The sequence below is a fragment of the Anopheles coustani genome, chromosome X (assembly GCF_943734705.1).
Source record: "Anopheles coustani chromosome X, idAnoCousDA_361_x.2, whole genome shotgun sequence".
Taxonomy (NCBI): Eukaryota; Metazoa; Arthropoda; class Insecta; order Diptera; family Culicidae; genus Anopheles; species Anopheles coustani.
In genome coordinates, this window is record NC_071290.1 from 13501058 (window position 1) to 13520289 (window position 19232).

General features: G+C 45.3%; 1 protein-coding gene across 1 annotated transcript in view; it reads left to right on the top strand.

Moving 5' to 3' along the window:
• Positions 1-1099: 1099 nt before the first annotated feature.
• Positions 1100-19232, top strand: part of LOC131269312 (uncharacterized) — a 229508-nt gene continuing 211375 nt past the window's right edge. Inside the window, exon 1 of the mRNA XM_058271663.1 lies at positions 1100-1169. Coding sequence (XP_058127646.1) covers positions 1100-1169 — 70 coding nt within the window. The remainder of the gene's footprint in view (positions 1170-19232) is intronic.

Here is a 19232-nt window from a genome sequence, read left to right on the forward strand (position 1 = left end):
AACTGCCGCGTAGAGCGTGTCGACGTCAAGCGACCGACGAGCGTCACCTAAGGCCGGCAGCCAGGCCCAGCTCTGTTCCGGGAGGAGCGGGTGTCTCGGTTTTGCGTTGTTTGTTTAGTTGTCAACGTGTTTTTGTTTCGTTTCGGTTAAGTTCGACGGGAACGCAATGAACAGTAGGACAGTGCAATTTATCGGGTGAACGAGCAAAATAAACCACTGCATCAGTGGGAGTCACGGACCGGTTACCGGTTAATTCCTCTGAGCGGAGCGGAACTAGCGCGCGGTTTTTCCTCTCTCTCTCTCTAAGGTCTTTAATTCTAATACCCTTGCGAACCTAGAGCGAAGTGGTCTGCGAGTCGAGAAGCGACTGGGAGAGGAACGTTACCATCTGCTGTTGATAATTAAATTGATCGTTAGTTGCTGGAGGGGAGAGTACTCCTGAGTACCGAACGCCGACACTTGGCGATCCTTAGGCGGTGGCCGCGCATCCTAAACAGGTTTCATCGTATCGTGTTCGTGCGTAGTTAGCTAGGAAGTAAGTGTGTATGTGTGTCTGTGTGCGTGTGTAAGTGTGCGTATCAAACCTCTCTCACTCTGAGTGTTGCGTGTCTATCTGTCCATCCGTAGGTGTGCGTGTTCTAAGTATGCGCTAAGGCATAGGCAAAGGTAGGCACCGAAACCGGCGGGCGGTTATCTAAGCGTTCCGTCTCCTGAACTCCTGAAACTCACTCGATCGCGTTGCAAGGTGTCGTGTGATGGTACTCTGAACAGTGTGTCGCACGCGTGTGCCATCGAACTCGCTCAGTGTTCCTCATTCAAGCCAGTTGCGCGTAATTTGATCGCCGTGACGTGAACTTGATTCATCCCTGGTCGGGTTTCGACTGGGTAGTGCATAGGACTCGTGCGACCCGAGGTTTGCCACGGACCGCCAGGCAGGCAGGGGGGACGCCATTGCTAGGGGGACACACTCCGCGGGCTTCTAGCATACCCCTCCCCCGCCCCGCCCCGCTCCAGCAAAGACCCGGGCTCGGACGGCTCGAATGGCATCGCGCGGTCTCGCAAGCTCACAGCACGGTCGTACGAAACAGCTTTAGCAGTCATGAAACTACTGAGCCCGCTGAGGGCTTTGGTACTCGCCCTCATCATGGCACTTGCCGAATCAGCTGGAGGTAGGTGACGTCGACGCGCTTGGCGAGGGAGCTCTCATTTCGCTCCCTACTTTTACTTCCACATAATTCACCATCATCCTTAAACAAAAACCCGAAGTCTCTAACATCCTATACATCAGTCACCATACGTTGGTGGGACGAGCGTGGGAACATACATTCGTTCCTCGGACAAATCAAGATCGACTAAACGAATGCGTGTTCGCATTACACAACTCTACGCCATTGATCTTAATTATTTCCCTAGATCCTAATGAGTTCTCGAGCTGGAGCTGCAAGAACACTTATAAACTTTATTGTAAAACTGGTGCAAGAAGCACTATCCGTGGCCCCGGCTCCTGCATCCGTCCTCAACCCTTCGTTCTTTTCAATTCCAGAAAGCAGATTTTCTGAAAGAAAACGAGCAAAGAACGACCGCTTTTCCTTTGCCGTAGAAGCAGCAGTTTGCCACACACGTACTCGCACGTTCTCTCGTGCGCCGGCCTGGATTTTCACCTCTTTAATCCCATCGGTGCAGCGGAATCGTTCGATTAGCGAACGAAGCCGTTCGACGGGAGCGGAAAAGATGGATGGCAGTGCTGAAGAGGGGGAGGGAAAATAAATTAGATTTTAGTGCTGCGTGGTGAAAAGCGGCAAAGCGGGGTTCTTCTCCACCCGCCTGGGTCTAGTATTATTGCACCGGTTATTGTTATTGTTATTATTATTGTAGCACTTGCTGCACCCCCTGTTCGGTGTGCCCAGCTGCAACACCATATTTCATCCGCGGTGATGCCAAACTGCCAGCCTTCCAAAGCGCTCCCTAATAGATTGCTGCACGAACTCTGCTGCAGTGAGTCGAACCAAGCGTTCCAAAAAAGAAAATGGCAGGCGAAAGGTTGTCCGCGTCGTGCCGGTATTTTCTTTGCAGCTGGCTCAATGCGTTGACCTCATCTTCGAGTGAGGGTTCGAGATATCGCAGTGGCGAGATAAAGCGTTCGGTCGATCCAGTTGATTACGTCGAGAATGGCGGTCTTGTTTGTTTCTTTTTTTGACTAGCAGCAGCTTTATCCGCAGGCGAGTTTTTACTTCAACATCGAGGAGGTGGAAATTGCTGCACCATAATCTATCAGTTATCGATCCAAGTCGGCAAGTCGACGGCAGACTGGGCGACGGGATGGATACACTGCACATTTGCTCGCCATCCTTCCAATGTTTGTGAGTGTATGGAGAAGCCTTTCAAAATCATCTGTTCATATTCTGATTACAGCCGCACTCAAGAATCAGTAGTCTATTGAAAGTAAACACTTTGGGTGGCATGGAATACTCATGGACTATGATGGTAGGTATGAGCTGCTATTCCTTTTAGAGATTTTAATCCGACTGAACAATCATCAAGAAGCTTATTACGTATCAGTATAAACTATACTATAAAATAAGGTATCAGTAACCACAGAGATTTAAATTCATAGCCGGTATCGAAAAAGAGTGACCTCCAGGTAGGGATTCAAATCCTAAGATATTGCGAAAGTATTAATAATCACCAAAGAGATTTTAATCCGGTTCAAGGAATCAAATACCAAACGGGTTTGAATTTCAACCAGGTTGTCTAGAAAAACGATTATAAAAGTAAAGTGACTGTCAAATAATGCGGATATGCACTACTTCATTTAATAGAAGTAGGCTAAAACTACTTTTCTTTTTTTTGAACAAATAATACCTCTAAACCTGTATATTGCTTACTCTAATGTAGTGTTGTGCATTACGAAGCTGCAGGTGAGATTCATTAAGAGGAATCTTCCACCTAAGATTCATTCAGATTGATTGATAAATCTTTTGCGCTTCGATTCTTAAAACCTTGATGTATGTTTTGAATCCTTAATGAATCTTTATGGTTCTTTCTTTGGCGTGGATGAAGTGAATAAACAAAAGATGTTTCTTTTTAACTTTACTCTTGTGGGATTCAAATTCATGTTTCAGATTCGAATACTTGATTGAGATTCGAATCCCGAACTAAGATTCGATTTCTTGATCGGATTCAAATCTCTGTTCAAACCATTTTTGTTTTACTCACTCTTGAAATTAGAATGTTTTCTTGGGATTAGGAGTTACCAAAATTGTCCGTAAGTTAACTGAATTCACTTCAATCAAATCAATAAAGATTCTATTCACTCACTGATTCTTGCCAAGTATGCACATCACTATTTGGTAGAGATTCTTTCAGTATTACCTCAAATACGGCTAGGTATGTTTTGATTCTGCTCTTTGTGTGAGCTGTTCCAATGGTTTTCACTAATGTTCGGCAACACTGTACGTCTATGAGAAGCCAAAGTTTATATTGCTTTACTATTTTTCTTTTATTCTTCTCTTGCACCCTTTTTGGCATGGCATAAAACATATCATTCTCTACAAAGTTGAGCTGGGTTTTCGGGCGCTCGTGTGAAAGTTTTCCCAGCGGCAAAGTTTCGCTCGCCGGCCCGGAGGTTCATTTCCTGCAGCAGTAGCGGATCTCCATCCGCAGCAGCCCTGATTGGCCATTTCTTCAGCCAGCGAGGGCATCCCAGATATAGGACACCGTTTTCAAGCACCACGCGTAATGAAGTTTGTGTGCCGCTTTTATCGCACAAATTCACGTCCCATGCTGTTTCTTTCTGCGGACACCCACACACTGTCCGCGTCCGGGCAGTCAATCAATCGGGCGTTTCATCATCAGCGAAACTGCGTGGAGTACCTGATTTGATTAGAAAGCATCCGACGCATGATAGGGTAAGAAAAAGGGCCTCCGAGATCCGGGAAACTCTTCCGGCCGTACTTGCCATATGCTGAACCTGTTCGGTTTTGATTCAACCCCTTTTCCTCCTTTTCTCTTTCCCTCTCTCCTGTTGCGATTACTCGACGCAGCAGGGATGGGATAATAAGATGCTAGCAATATTTCAGATCGTCGTTTGGGAAATAGCAAAAGGTTAGACGCTGATTTGTTCTCTTCTACGAAATGTGCGTCCAAAACCCAGTACGCACCAACACTAACTTGGCGAAAAGGGAACATCCGTTCGCAAAGGTTGTGCATAAGTTCTTTTGTATCGATTTTTGCCTAGACGCACAAAATACTTTGCACGGGAAGGAACTTTGTCGCTTCGTTTAAGTGGGGATGATGAGGAAGGCCTTCCGGATACAAGGGAACCGGTCGGAAAGCTACGCATCTCTGCCCTTCTATAAGGATTCCCTGTGCGAGACAAGACTGGTATTTTGGTTCCCCAACGGGCTTGTGACGCTCGTTTGTCTTGCGGATCTCCGTGGTTAGGAGCTGCAAACATTTTTGGGATGTAGCAACGCGAAAGTGTTGTGGAACGCGTAGGCTTCCCGGGATTAATTCGACACCGCGTACACTGAAGCTCCCGGGCAACGCCGGTCCTAGGTGTCGTCATGTGCATTCGGAGTTGCGGCCCCGTGGGAATCGTTTGATTGATTCGTGCTCCCGGGCTCGAGGCTCCGCTCGAGATACTAAGCTTTACCGAAATCTACTGCAGGAACCTCCGCGCTCTCATTGGTCCCCAGCCTATGCCTAGCCGCTTGATTAGCTCCACTGGGAGTCGGTTTTGTGGAGGTTCTGAAACATAAAAGGTTGCTACATCGTTCAAGTTAGGCAGCATTGCGTATAAATTGTTGAATTCGGTTGCAATAAGAGGAGTTCTATCACTAGTTACTCAGAAGTAGGGATATATCCAGAATTACCTAGGACATCGTCTATTTCGCGTTTTACGCAAAATAGTTGAAGTTCCTTTTAGTCAGTTATCATAAACTCCACGCGGGTGTAAAATTGTATCGATAGGTTCGACTTCTATTTTGTGTTAGCGATGTCCAAGGTAACACTGCAGAATGCAGGAGACTGGCCCTGTATGAGTTCCCATTGTCAGCTGGCGATGCCCCAATCCCCTTCTCATCCGGTGATTCTCGGTTTGGGGAAAATAAATTACAGAGCGCCGTCGACACCGCTCCACCGTCGCCGGCCATTACGGTTATGACATTGACGGGAGCCAGGGAAAAACTGCTAAGGGTGTCTGACAAGGGCAGTCTCTCCGCGATGATCGAGTTAACCGAAACACCGGTCGGTCTGAATGCACGCTCCCAGTTGAGGGCTATTTGCGGCTGAAGCTAATGCCTCCGAAAACCGAATACGCAATTCATTCACGCTCCCGTCTATCCATCAGGTCTCAGAGTTCTAGCCTCGGACCTCGCAGGTCTATTGATGGTTCGCCTGGACGTTCGACCTGGCCCCGTTTTCACGCCAGGGCACGCAACCGTCAATCGTGCCTGGTCCAAATCGGAGTCGCCCAAGCGTTTTTGCGTGACCTGCCGAAGTCAGATTATCACTTTATTACAAGCTCGATTGGTTGCCGCGGGCCCCAGTCCCGTCTCCCTCCAGGTAGCTAACCCCCTCAGGGTGTGGCCTGAACCATAAATCATTATAAATAAATGATTTCGCGAATGGCAGCAGCGAAAAGCCTGCAATGTTCTGTTTGGATAATTTCGTTAGAGAACCGTGCCCGGTCCCCGGTTGGTAGTGATGGTGGTGGTGATGGTGGTGGTCCGTTTGGTTACGCAACAACATCGTTGCGGCCGGTAGCGAGAGGGACTTCCACGTGACACCCTGAGTGCCGCCCCGAAGGCCTTTCATCGGGAGGTTCAGCATCCGGCGAACCGATGGACACGATTGCATCATCCCCTCCAGCCTTCACGTGCCCTCCCTTGGCCGCGGTGAAATGCTGGTACGATGCCCACGCACCGATGTCCGGTCCGATTACGACACGAACACAACAAAACCCGGCTGGCTGAACTCGGGAACGAATGTCTCGGAGGCTTGCTGCCATAATTTCCGCAATATTTCCACTCCGCGAGGCGCGTCCCACGTTCTCCGCTGTCCTCAGACGTTGGCAAGCTGGTACTCTGACGTTTGAAAGCCTTCCTTGGGTTCGCTACCATTAATGTGAGTGTTTTTTTTTGTTTTGTTCTGCTAGAGCTAGTTTTCCCCCTCCCGAAATGACGAATGCGTTTCGTGAAAAATATAGTTTTGTCCTGGATTACATAGCCATACGCCTCTCCTTCTCCTACCCGCGCCCCAGGAGACTTTCCTCGGAGGGTGGTGAGGGATGAAAAATGAACAAACGATTCCGGTTCAAGCGAAGCGTAAGCGAAGGTTACCCGTTTAGTGCACCTGAGCGTGTGGAGAAAAATGGGGGGAAAAAACAACACGACGGCCTACCTCGGCTTTTCCACTTTTCCACGCGCGACCGGAAAAACCATTCGCTCATCGTTGAACATTAAAGCCGAGCGGCGTGTGGTTTAGAATCGAGGTTGGGTTCCCGTTCGACGGCTGGCGCTAATACCGCGCTCATTAGCGTCAGCAACGGTGCCTGGTTTTTTGGTGGAAAAACCCCCGATTGTGTTTTCCCGATGCGAACACGCGCGAATAATAGAAAGCGTCAAACAAAGTTGCTTGTGGTTCTCCACTTTCGAAGTGTTTGAGCCTAATAACTTAAGGCACTGGTGAGGCGCGCCGATGGAGCAGAGAGCAAACCCGGTTCCCGTGAACAACCGGGCGTCTCCATTCAGCCCCGGGCGGCTGTAGCGGTTGCCTGCGCAATAGCTTTTCCACCACGGAACTCCACAAACCTATCAAGCTTCACTTTTCCCGAACCGGAGAGGAAAACCGGTGCTGATGAATTTGTCATCCATCACCCGCAGACGCCGTGCGACGCCTCGAACCATCGAACAACCATCCCCACCCGCATCCCCCTCACTCCACCCCTGAGGGCCACGAAAATAATCACCAGGTTTGAGTGCCGGAGGATATTTTCCACCATTCACCGGGCTTGATGACATGCTGCTTCTCCCGATTTTAGGGTGGGTAGGGAAAAGGGATCAGGCGAAGCAATTTTTTCGATTAACCCCACCAGTCCCCCCCCCCCCCCCCCTCCCTCCTCTCCTTCTTCTTTGCCCCGTTGGCACAACGGCACCAATCGTAATTTATTCGAAGAAACGAAAATCTTAATTGAATAGCGAAACACGCGTCGCGAAAACGTGCCCTCGTATTTACATGCGTGTGTGTGTATGTGTACCAAGTTGGGCTGACACGGCCACGCACAACCAATCTGGTGCCACCTTCGCGCGACATGTTCCCGAAACCTTAGCAGAACACCCTTTCCCGAACGGAAAACCCCATTCCTGACGGGGCCATTATTCTCAACTACATGAACAATACCAATGTGCACGGGCGTGTCTATGGGTGTGTGAGAGGCGAACGCAAGTGATAATAAAAATAAATCTTGTTGCGCCCCCCACCCAACCAAATCAAGGAAAGCACATATGCAAACGCGCACCGGGTGAGTGTGGAGGCGTTATTTCTTTGTTATTTTAAATCATGATCAAAATGGCGCACCTCGTCGCGACAGGGGGTGGAGGATATATCTTTTTTCATACCACTTCGAGGTGCTCACCAGCTCTCCCGTTTCCCGATTCGGTTTCCGAAAACCCAGCGAACAACTTCGTGTTTGGATTTTTGAACCATTAATTTGAAGCACAATGGGGCCGAGAATGTGCTCAGCAATGCTCGATGCTCGAGATAATTGCTTAAGCCCTCGCGCCTGGGGTCGTTAGTGATTAGCTTTTTTCCACCGAAGCGTTGGCAAGGAAGAAACTAAGCCAACGGTTATCCGTAATGTAACATCATACCGCATTAAAATTGAAACGATAAAATAAAGAAAATATCTAACATGTCAAAACTTTGTGGGTAAAACAGAGTGGCATCTTTTAAAGGCTTCATAACAATTAAAAAGTGGCCGATACAATTGGCTAAATCAAGGAAGATCTTTCAAGACTTTTATCATTTAATTTGTAAAGCCATATTTTTAACTGTAAACACATGTTACATAATCGATTTTATAAAAAAACACATTCTCTTACGATTAAATAACGACATTAGAAAATTCAATAAAGTGATCTAGAATTGGAGGAACCTGCATAAAACTTGCTTTATGTTATTAAAAATATTTTAAATAGGTTTTACACAAGAAAAACAGGAAGGAAAATGGCTCTCAAGCAGAGGAATAAAGTAAAAACATTGCACAAATCATCATTGTCACTATTTGATTGTAAATCGTTCGCAAAAACAGGCAAAATATTGTAAATTTGAATCTTTTGCAGAACAGGCCTTAAATTAAAGTATTATAATTAAAAAACTGCACGTTGTTTATGTAGTTCAAAAATAAATTGAATCAGTAAATAAAAGCGTAATTTGTATTAAAAAATAGATATTTCTGCATTGAAAAAAGGTTTAAAGATAATGTGCAAGAGTAACTACTATGTCGAGGACTCATCACAGATGAGATTTGAAACAAAACATTAATTCATGAAACCCGATAATTTTGCGGGGCATAGTTGAGGGTATATTTAGCCATTTATACTTAAACCTCAAACGAAGTTTATATTGATAACGCCCACTTATAATCAGTGGATGGAAATTTCTCTCATCTCTATTTTGCAAAACATAGAAATACGATTGTTAAAAAATTTCATGAATCGTTATTTAACTGCTATCTAGTAGGTTCTTAATCAAAACCAAAAATCACTCCTGCATAATGTTAAAAAATAATTTAAACTTTGTTACTGAATTGTGTTACACCAAAGGTTAACCATTATTTTAAGCTGAGAAAATGTTGTGGAAAATGTTTTTTCATGTTGCTACAATTGCAAAAGCAATATTACCTCAAGATTGCAAAACCCTCCGTCGCTCAGCCACACGCAAACATGCACATTCCACGCACCGCACGCCTGTTCAATTTCGTGGCGAAGTGCAATGGAACCGAGCAGGGGGGGGGGGGGGGGGAGAAGGGCGGAGGGATCCTAAAATATGCGCCCCACTCACTGCGGCATCAAATATTCAACGCTCGGTTCGGTGGGCTTCGATGGATGGATCATCCGTTTGCCAGCCGAAAAAGTTCTCGCTCGGTTCGGGCCCGAAAAAGAAGCGTCCCGGGTCGAAAACCGAGGCCCCAGAGCCTCTGGCCTCTGATATGCCCGTTAACCTCTTGCGAAAGATTATGCATGGATAATAAGCCAGCTATCTGTGCATGTACTTGTTTTTCTTCTCCGGTTTTTGGTTTATATTTACTCTTGTTACCCCTCGAATCCGGCATCTTTCGGATGTGTATGTGAGTCTATGTTTGCGGGTTGATTTGAGGCATCGCCCCAACATCCATGGAAACAGCACCATATAGTGCACTTTCGAGCTGATAACTGTGTACGAAGGGCACGATAACGATGATCGTGATGGCTGCGGTTTGCGTTATTGGAATTTTTGTTTTTCCACCCGAACGAAGTAGCTGGTTGATGTACGCTGGCTGTTTGCAAAAAGGGAAGCCCTCCACAACCGTTTCGAGTGCAAGTGAATGATGTGATAGGCCTCGTTGTTCGGCTACACGAGTGGTACAAATGTTTCGCTCGAATGGCTTGTGTTCGGGTGTGGTTTGGAATATAAATAACAAATAAACAATCCACTATCGCCCTTACCTTACCGATGCACCTGCTCACCACTTGATTGGGAGAGGGGTGGGGGGAAGCATTTGATTCATGGCAAACGAAACGCTGTAAATTATGTTCCCCATGATTGTTCCGTCCAGTTTCGTTATCAAATCGCGCACTCCAGCGTTTGTAATCCGTAAGCAATTTGTTTTCCACCACCCCTATATAGCGCTAGGTGAAATGATGTCGAACATCAAATGTCAGCTTTTCCTGCCCCACTGGAATGGTTTTCGGGATGCCTCTAGCTTTCGGCTTGAGTAAATGGGAAGGGGAAAGCAAAAAACCGAACACAAGTAGATAGGCGTCAAACATTGGGATTATTAGGGAACAAATTACCGCTGAAGCGGATGCTCGCGAGCGTTATTAGATTTTGAAGGGCTCGCGAACAAGCTACTTGATGTTTGTAAGGTAATGTGGAGCAGTATACTCCCATTAAGTAAAACACACTTTTTTTCCGTTACTTCAATCGTTAAAAAACGATAAAAGTTTTCATATGTTAAATTTCTAAACAATTTATTAATAAACCAAAAACACAAAAACAGTTTGTTAACACGTTCGCTACAAATGACCGACATTGATAGTGAGTGACAGGGAACCCGGAACTTGTCATTAAACACTTATATTATTACCCTAATACAGTGGTAGACTATGGTAAATGTACAAATTTATCCTTTGGAAAGCTTGGACTATTTGTCATTGGTTGGAAATTAAGTCTCATTATTTGTTTTGTATGTAAATTTAATCAAAAATGATTGTACTAAAAATGTCCTAAAAACGATTGGTGTTGAACAGTTTTAATAAGTTTTTCCAAGGGTTTTACAACATTTACTCGTGCAGCAAAACGACTCAAACAAACAGAAGAAGGACCGAGGTTGCTTGTCGAAAGGTCATTCTACGCAGAGCCAAAAGTAAACAGTCTAGTATTGAACGCGCATTACAAACATTGGTTTGGATAGTTTGGTGCAGTATTGGAAATACAGCTTGTGAATTAGTTCATTTCTGATTGCCCAACAGCTATTAAATATCCGGCCCGATCTGTTTATTGCCTCTTATACATGCTGTCTTTATATTTACATCAGCCTTGCAGGTAGTACTTCTGACGAAGTAAATATTAGAAATTTTGCCATTTTGTCGATCTGTTATATTAAAACACAGTTGAGCACCACAAAAAGACAAGAAATTTACTAAAATTTCGTATCAAAACCTGTCAGATGTCCGTTTCAATGATGGGTATCCTCAAGTTGTTCTTTTTTGGTGGTGCATTAAGACCTATTATATGTATTTTCAATGCCAGGACGTTTGGTTTTTCCGCTGGCCTTTAACATTTGGAGATTGTTAAAATAGTTTGATTTCTGTTTTCATATTCAGAAACCATGAAATAGGCCGGGCTGTTTTAGGTAATATATTTAGTACAATAATATTCGACAAACGTTGGTTATACAATTTATTAAACTAATAGTTTTCGTTCCAGAGAACAAATTTTTGTCATTACTGTAGCCTGATACTGTATTAGTGCACTACTATATTAGTGTTAAGGGCCCATGTAGATTGCAGAATGGATGACGTAGTAGTAAATATGTTAAACGGTTCCAACGGTGGTACTAAAAACCTACAGGTGCATCTTACCCCACAAGGTCATCATGAAACACTTTCTCTTACATACATGCTGTTCAGCTGAGTTAAATACAGTTGCTATGTCACTCCAGTGACACTTTTTCATGTGTTTTCAAAAGCCTTCAAAAAGTCTTGGAATCGTACAAAACGAGAATCAAAACAACTGCCCAGACAACTTTCCCACAACTGTCAACTCCGGCAGCAGTTGACAACAGTTTTCTCATCCTTAATTAACATGCTGGCTACCGAGAAACGGTGGGTGGCACACACTCTCTGAAGCGAAAAGAAGGCCACAAAGTCTGTCGGTCTTGGCCGGTTGGCTCGTTCCTTCGAGGAGACAAAACCTTTTTGGACGCTGCACGCGAGGGTTTCCATCACTCGCGCGCCGAAAGTGACTGTCACGCAGCCGACGTTACATCATCATACCTGTCAGGCGAACCTCACGGACCTTTTGCGGAGGAACTTTTCCCCATCCGCTGTAATGCTACCAACGTTCCAGCGTACCTGCCCGGTTGCCCGAAATGTAATACGAGCGTGATAACAAGCAACACACCGCAACCAGTTGTCAACAGCCAAAACCTATCCTTTATTGTTCCCAGCTCGGTAGAGACATTCCTTTCATTCTGACAGCAACTTGCGGTGTGGGAAAAGGAGCTGCAGTCAATCTTAATTAAGTCTTCCGAACGGAAGGGGGGAACTGGTGGTCGTCGCGATTGCCATACGTGACCATCTTTTTGATTGACTGCAATTACCGTAAAACGCAGGCACTTCTGACAATAAACGTTTGAATTAAAACAAATTTGACATATTTGAACGAATTCTTCATGCAAAAACGGAAAGCAATAACAAACTTTCTGTTGAAGGCAAAATAAAGAGTGGCATTTCTTTTGGGTTCAGGAGAAGTTTGACAGCTTTAACATTTAAATTAGATCCGTCGTGGTTAAAACATTAAACTAACTACGATTATATGATGGAACTTCCAGCTTTATCACGGAGTGAACTTGTTTGATGGTGTGAGACATTTCCTGTCCACCGAACTCATCCGATTTGGATTTTGGACTATTTCGTCACTTATGAAAAGCACCTACAAACTTATTTGGAAGCAATGGATCTAGCTCAAATTCCAACAGAGGTCGTAACAGCATGGAGTTCTTAAATGTTGCAGCTTTTTTCAAGCCATACGGCGATGATTGGTAGAAAAACCTGGTACTTTATGTTCCTTCTGAAACACGTTGCGGTATATTTCAAATGTTGGGGTTCCCTATGAGGTCCCTAAACTCCCATTGAACTTATGGCCTTCGTGGGTGAAAATATGTTGTAGGCTATGCACAAAGTTCCTGTTCTTTTTGTCCAGTAGAGTATGCAATGCCTTCCGAACGTAATCAAATTTATCAGAATACATCACATACATGCCTGCCCACAATAAATCGTACCCGAAGATGATCTGAGGAGTTGAACTGGTCATGTATCGTTAATATACCCAGCATTACAAACCCTCCGAATGTCTTTCAACTACAACCAATTAGAAAAAAAAACATTGAGTACTCTTAAAGGTAGGATCTATTCCAACAGTTTAAAGTCCAAATGGTGTAGCATGTGGTTGAGTAAATCCTAGCTGATCTATGGAAGATTTTTGAAAGTACTTAAGTTCTCTTGCTATAGCCGACAACATTTTGTCCATTTCTTTTCATACAAAAGCGCCTGGAGTTGTGAGTCAATTCATAACGGAATGATGAAAATTACGCTCAATAATTTCTCAAGCTCACCCTTCCGGGCACACAAGCCCGGGCGAGTAGAACCAGCAGCTCTGAGGAGCGAAGGTACAATACTCACCCGACGTTGGAACTATGGAATTTCATCCCGAAATGGGCAGGAAACGGTTCGAGAACGGTACGATAGCAGGATACAATCGCCGCCGATAAGCACCCGAAGGAAGGTGCTCGCAAAAGGGCCAGAACCGGAAATCCGCAGAACAATGGCAGTAATCATTCATTCGTCAGAGTCGTCGATGTTCGCTTCGATGTAACCGTGGGAGGGTTTGGCGAAACGAGGGTTGGGGAAGTAATCTACTTTCCTTTACCTGATCCGATGGCTTTCACCCGTCAGCAAATCGGGGGCCATCACCGTCTCCAGTAAAAAGAGCTGAATCGGTATGTGGGAGTGTGTGTGTGTGTGTGTTTTGCTGTGAGCGATGGTACGTTAATTTATACCGCCTCGTTGCGATGTAAATACGTACCTATCGGTAAGTTAATTTATTTTAATGAGTTTACAGATTTTGCGTCGCTTGAATGGGCGAAACGAATCGCTCCTAAGCACCTGCCAAGAACCTCGGGTTGACGGTAGACCCGGTAGCGTCCTCTAGTAGGGGTTTACCATGGTTTCAGCTGGGTCTTTCACAACGCGTGACACGTAACCTGATTGAGTGAGAGAGAGTGAGTGAGATCCCCCGGTAGTCCCAAGAATTCCACCGATGGATTATTCATGGGCACGCAAAAAGGCATCATATGTGAAGCGAGGAAGAATTCCCTACCGAGCCTCATATGGAAAGAATATAATAGACGTCGCTGTCTCTGCCGGGTCGTAGTTTGTAGGCGCGTTGGCATTGGTAGCGCTTAGGCGAGCAACTATAATACGAGTACACAGCGTAGGCTCTATCCTCTCTAAAGTCCAGCGATAAAGAACTTTCGCGCTAGTTCTCAGTCTCACACAGACAGGGAACGAAATGAAACCCTCAACAAGAAGGTGGGAGTCATGACGATGATGAACCATCGCGCGGCTTAGCCCCCAAAACCTCGGCTTTCAGGCATTATTCTAGAGGTATCAAGCTAGAAAAGGCCCACCTTACAGGAGGGTGGAGTACTCGGTACCAACCACCCTACTCTGATGATAATCGGGGAGCGGCAGCTTCGGCTGGAGCTTGAAGAAATTTAATTAAATTTTAATTAAAGCTTACCGGGACTAGGGACAACGTGCGGCTTACTTGCGCACCGGAGGAATTTACCACCTCATTGAGGGATGAGGCTGAGGCGTGCGTGAGCTCGCAGATAATGCGTTTGATGTGCGTTGCATCCGTTTCGTCGCCGAGGCCCAATTAAGACTTGGTGGTGAGCGATGTGTCACGTGGTGGGGGAGGGGGGACTAACAAAATTCTAAGAAGTCGGATTTGGTGCGGGCAGAGCAATGAATCGCCAACATCGGTTTCACAAATCTTTCCCAATATCGGATGTTCCTGGAGAGGCGTCAGGAGACGGGGAGAGATAGAGATACTCAATGTGGGGGTGCTGTCACGCGTCACGTAGCTCTAAGCTTGGTTCATCGTCATACCAATCGATACAATGTATATATCTGGAATGTAGGAGCATGAACTCCTTCAAGTGGGGGATGAAACCGAGAAAACCAGATGGCATCGTTCGCTGGACGACGGTCTTTCCAGCCAGGCCGAAGCAAGTTCTTTGTTTCGCTTGGAAGACGGGAATCAGATATGGGAAGTCTCCCCTCGGCCCGGCATTGGGTCACGTGAATGTGCTGCACCACCACTTGCAGCAGCTGCACCGGCCCGAACTCCTCACGTCTCACATCTGCGGGCTACCCGGAGGTACACGCTGTTGAGTAATAAAACCGAGAGTCGTTCACCGAAGCCCTTCTCCTTGGACGGGGTCAGTTCGGTTGATTCACTTTCTTGAGAGCCGCCAACTTGCACAGACCGACCATTCTGTTCCAGCTGTGTCCATCGCCTCAACGTTAGATTAGTCCAATCGACCACCGCTAGGACTTCAGCGATCCAGCTGATGGGGATGATGACGATGACGACGACTGTCGGTCCATCCAACTCCGGCTTATAAAGCTCCGGCCAGGGCGCGGGACGTGATGTTGAACACAATGACCACCGCGAACGGCAGACGGATGGATCGAGAATTACAAATCTCTAGCCTTTCCCGGTATTCATGATCTATCTTACCCGTGGTGTATGTGTGTGTGTGTCGGCAACAAAAGCTCCAGCATCATACGACTCAACCCCTACTAGACCTTAATCCGCTTGTGTGGAATACTCTGAAGGGTGATGATATGCATGAGGGCGATGACGATGATGATGGTAGTGGCCAGCTTTCTTTTGTACCGATGAAAATTGAGCGTATCACGTGCACGGACGCGGCAGATATCATTCGGTATGCCTTCGTCTTCTTCACCCTGTGCCGACCTCAGGACTATCCCCTCCACCTCACCGTGGGTCTTTTGTTTAGTAGGAATCATATTTATCTGATGCAGCAGATGGTCGAGCTGCCGAAAAGAATCGACTGCAGCCAACGATGTAGATGTCCCGGGGAAGGTCCTCCTCCCAGGCGCGGGTTCACTGGGTGCAATCCCTGCCTCCAACTATGGGGGCGGTCCTGGTGGGCTTGAGCGAAAAAAGAAATGTGGAACGTAGTCGATAATAATTAAAACTTTATCCATTCCTTTCAAAAGCACCCACCTCGGAGTTACCCCCCCTCCCCAGCAGGTGCTGTGGGTCGAATGGAATCTAATGGTTAGGTAGAGGGGAGGGGGGGGGGTCTGCAATCGGATCCTGGGATGCCACAGGGAAAGGCCACTCCGACCAACCTCGCTTCCGATAACGGGGCTAAGTAGAGCGTTCCGCACCGAGTCGGTCATCTTCCGGCCCGCCCAGTTTAATTACGGAAACTTTACTGCTTCTTGCTTTCGAATGGACCTCTCCTCTACCCTCACTTAATCTGCCCAGCCACCCGCCCCGTTACTTATTAAAGTGTGCGAGTACGAATGCCGGGAAAAACTCCCGGGGAGAATTGACAGTCAGAATTTAATTGCAAGCCAGCTGCAACTGACCCTTCACACTAGCTGATCAACCCGCCCGTTCGCTGGCACGTTCCACGCTGTGGTCAGCTGCGGACGGGACTATGACCAGCGGTATACGCCCCCGGGTTCGTGAGGTTTTCCCTTTTCGCTTTAGAATAATCATTCACCACCCTTCAGGTTAACGGAAAAGGTCCGAACGGTGTAACGCAATTTGCTGCAAATACTAACACCATGATCATCATCATCATCACCATCATTGGAAGCGGAAAAAGGGATCACACTGTGCCACACTTTTGGGTGGGAGTAGATGATATTCCAAAAATTGTACACCGCGCACGTCGGGCAGCATTACGCGGTCGGTGCGACTACGACCCCGTTAAGGATGAATCCTTTATTGTTATTGTTTCTAATAAATCTACCGTACGTGATCGCCCTGGACGGTTTATTTCTTTCGCTCTTCGGGGGTTTTTTTCCCCCGTCAAAGAATAAACTCGTACCATGGCACAGTGGGCATTCTACGGGAACGGAAATTTAAAAGTCATCTATTATTTTACAATATTTCTCAACTTTAAAGAACCCGGTGCTTTAAACGAACTAGACCAACTAGAGTCTGTGGGTATGTTTTCAAATTACGAATCAAACGAAAAGCTAGTTTTGATGTAAAAACCCTTTACATGAATTTATTGCTATTACTTGTAAATAAACTGAAGTTGTGTTTTTTGGGGAGATATATTCTTGTGACTCGTACGACTTTTCTAAATCTTTCTTTTCTTTTTTTCTTCTTTTCCCTAAACTTTTATAATTTTTTTTTTATAACATTACTGTAATATAACTGTTTTACATAAATGTATGTGTTATGTACTGTACTACACTAATATTATATTATGTACTGTATTACACTAATATATATATATATATATTTATATTATATCTTTCATGAATCTTAATGTTGCTTTGATGGACGTAAATTGATTGACCAAAAAAATAAAAACAGAGCTCCCTTCCATAAGGTAGTTGTTTCATCAATCTTCACCGAAGATCAAAAAATTTCGAAATCAAAGCAAAGATTCATTCAGATTCATGAATCTGAAACTCAATACCTCTCGAATTTAAATTCATTAAATTGAAAATAAAATAGGAGAAAAACACAAAGAAGAAACAAAGATTTTATTCTAGTTCTTAAAGTAAACCAGTAAACCAAAAGAGAATATTTCAAAAAAAAAATTAAAAATTGTTTCTCAACGATGTGCTATGATTTCATATCGATAGACATAAAAACTATTTATTAAGAACAAACGCTTATTGGAGCAAATAAATTTTTATTTTTTGTTACGTATTTAATATTGAATGAAACCAAAAAACTGAAAAAGAAAAGCTATCATAGAGATTTTTTTAATATAATTTAGTTTAACTCAACAAAGAATAACATTCAATGTTAAATTAAATTAAAATATTTGTAAAGCAACGTGTCCACGGAGGAGTCCACTGTGCACGGTGCAGTTCCGGTACACAGCCATCGTCGATAACGATGATGTTGGTATCAGTCACACACACACACGCACATAAAAAGTACCGGTAGGGAGAAGAAAAAGCTCAATCCAGCTCACACTGATGAACTTTTCTACTGCGCGGAGGAGCTGCTGATGAAAAACAAGAGGAGGGCGGGGGGGGAGAGTTGTGTCACCGGGATTAGAACAAAATGCTCTGAACAGTGTGTCCTTACAAACCCCATCGCCGCAGCGCTCCTTTTACTAGAACGTGAGAGTTTTATTCAATTGGACTGTTTTCGAACCTTATGTCAAACCAAACAAAAAAAAACAAGCGGGGATGAAAAAAATGCGTGTGTATACACGTCTTCGGGTTTTTTTTTTCGTGTCTTCCTTTCTGATTCGTCCTTTCTGTTGTAGAACTTGATAGTTTCGCTTTCTTTCGTTTGTGGAGTTAAAATGCAAACCACCCCGCAGAAAAAAAGCCAGCACGAACAGAACATATTTATGTCGCTCGTGTCGGACCCTTTTCGTTATGTGTGTGTGTGTGTGTGTGTGTGTGTGTGTGTAAAGCCTTGCGTTAGAGAAACAGAAGACATATACAAAAAAGCGCAAGTGGTGTCGATGAGGAAAAACATGGAACCACTGACAAGGGGTGAATAAAAAGGTTATTTAACGAGTGAATCAATGCGTGCGCCAAACGGAAGGCAGACGGTACCTGCACTAATCCGGGACCAGCACGGAAACCAACCCCCGTCCGCCGGTGTAGAGAAAGCGACCTACTAAAAGGAAGTACAACCTTGAATGTGTTGGGGTCGGTTGTCATACGCCTGCTGTTTTTTCCTTTCTTTACACCGTAAACATCAATTTGCAAACGATATCTCCCCTGTTTAGACCCTTCGACGATAGCCTTATAAACCGTCCACAATGGAGGCGGCGATTTTCCGGAACGAGATTTAAAACGTCACGCAGGCGGGTGGTAAGGGGAAATGTGGAATTGTCTCTGATCAACCCGCTTGTACTGCTTGCTGCCTACGAATGAACCGATATCAATCGAAATCATCGTAAACGTCATCGTCAAATCTATAGTTAACGCACTGCTGCGGGTGTTTGAGTTTTAAAAAAACTTAAACTTTATTTCCTACAACATATGTGCGGGTTAATACCCAACTATCGTGTTCGGATGCTGGATACCAACTGATGATCGGTTCGCGATCTGGATCGTTGGTTCACGGTCTTCTGATTCTAAGTGGTCCGCGTCGCTGCGGGAATCTGCAATCTCAGCATAATGCGGGCGGTCCGCGTTGCTATGGGAAGCTGCAACTCAGCATAATGTTGTGGTCCGGGGGCCGCGTCGCGATGATCGAATGTTGACTCACAATGTATGCTCTGGCGATGTCCACAATGTATGCGATGGCGTTGTCCACAATGTATACGCTGGCGTTGTCTTGACTCCTCCCTTCTTAAATGACTTTGTCCTCAAAGTCTTGTTGCTGCGTGGAATGATGTTGGTCTGCTTACGAATGTTTCTCCGCGTTGCGGTTCTTGGTTTATGTTTACTTTTACCATTCTCTTTCTATTGAAAAATAAGCAGATTACG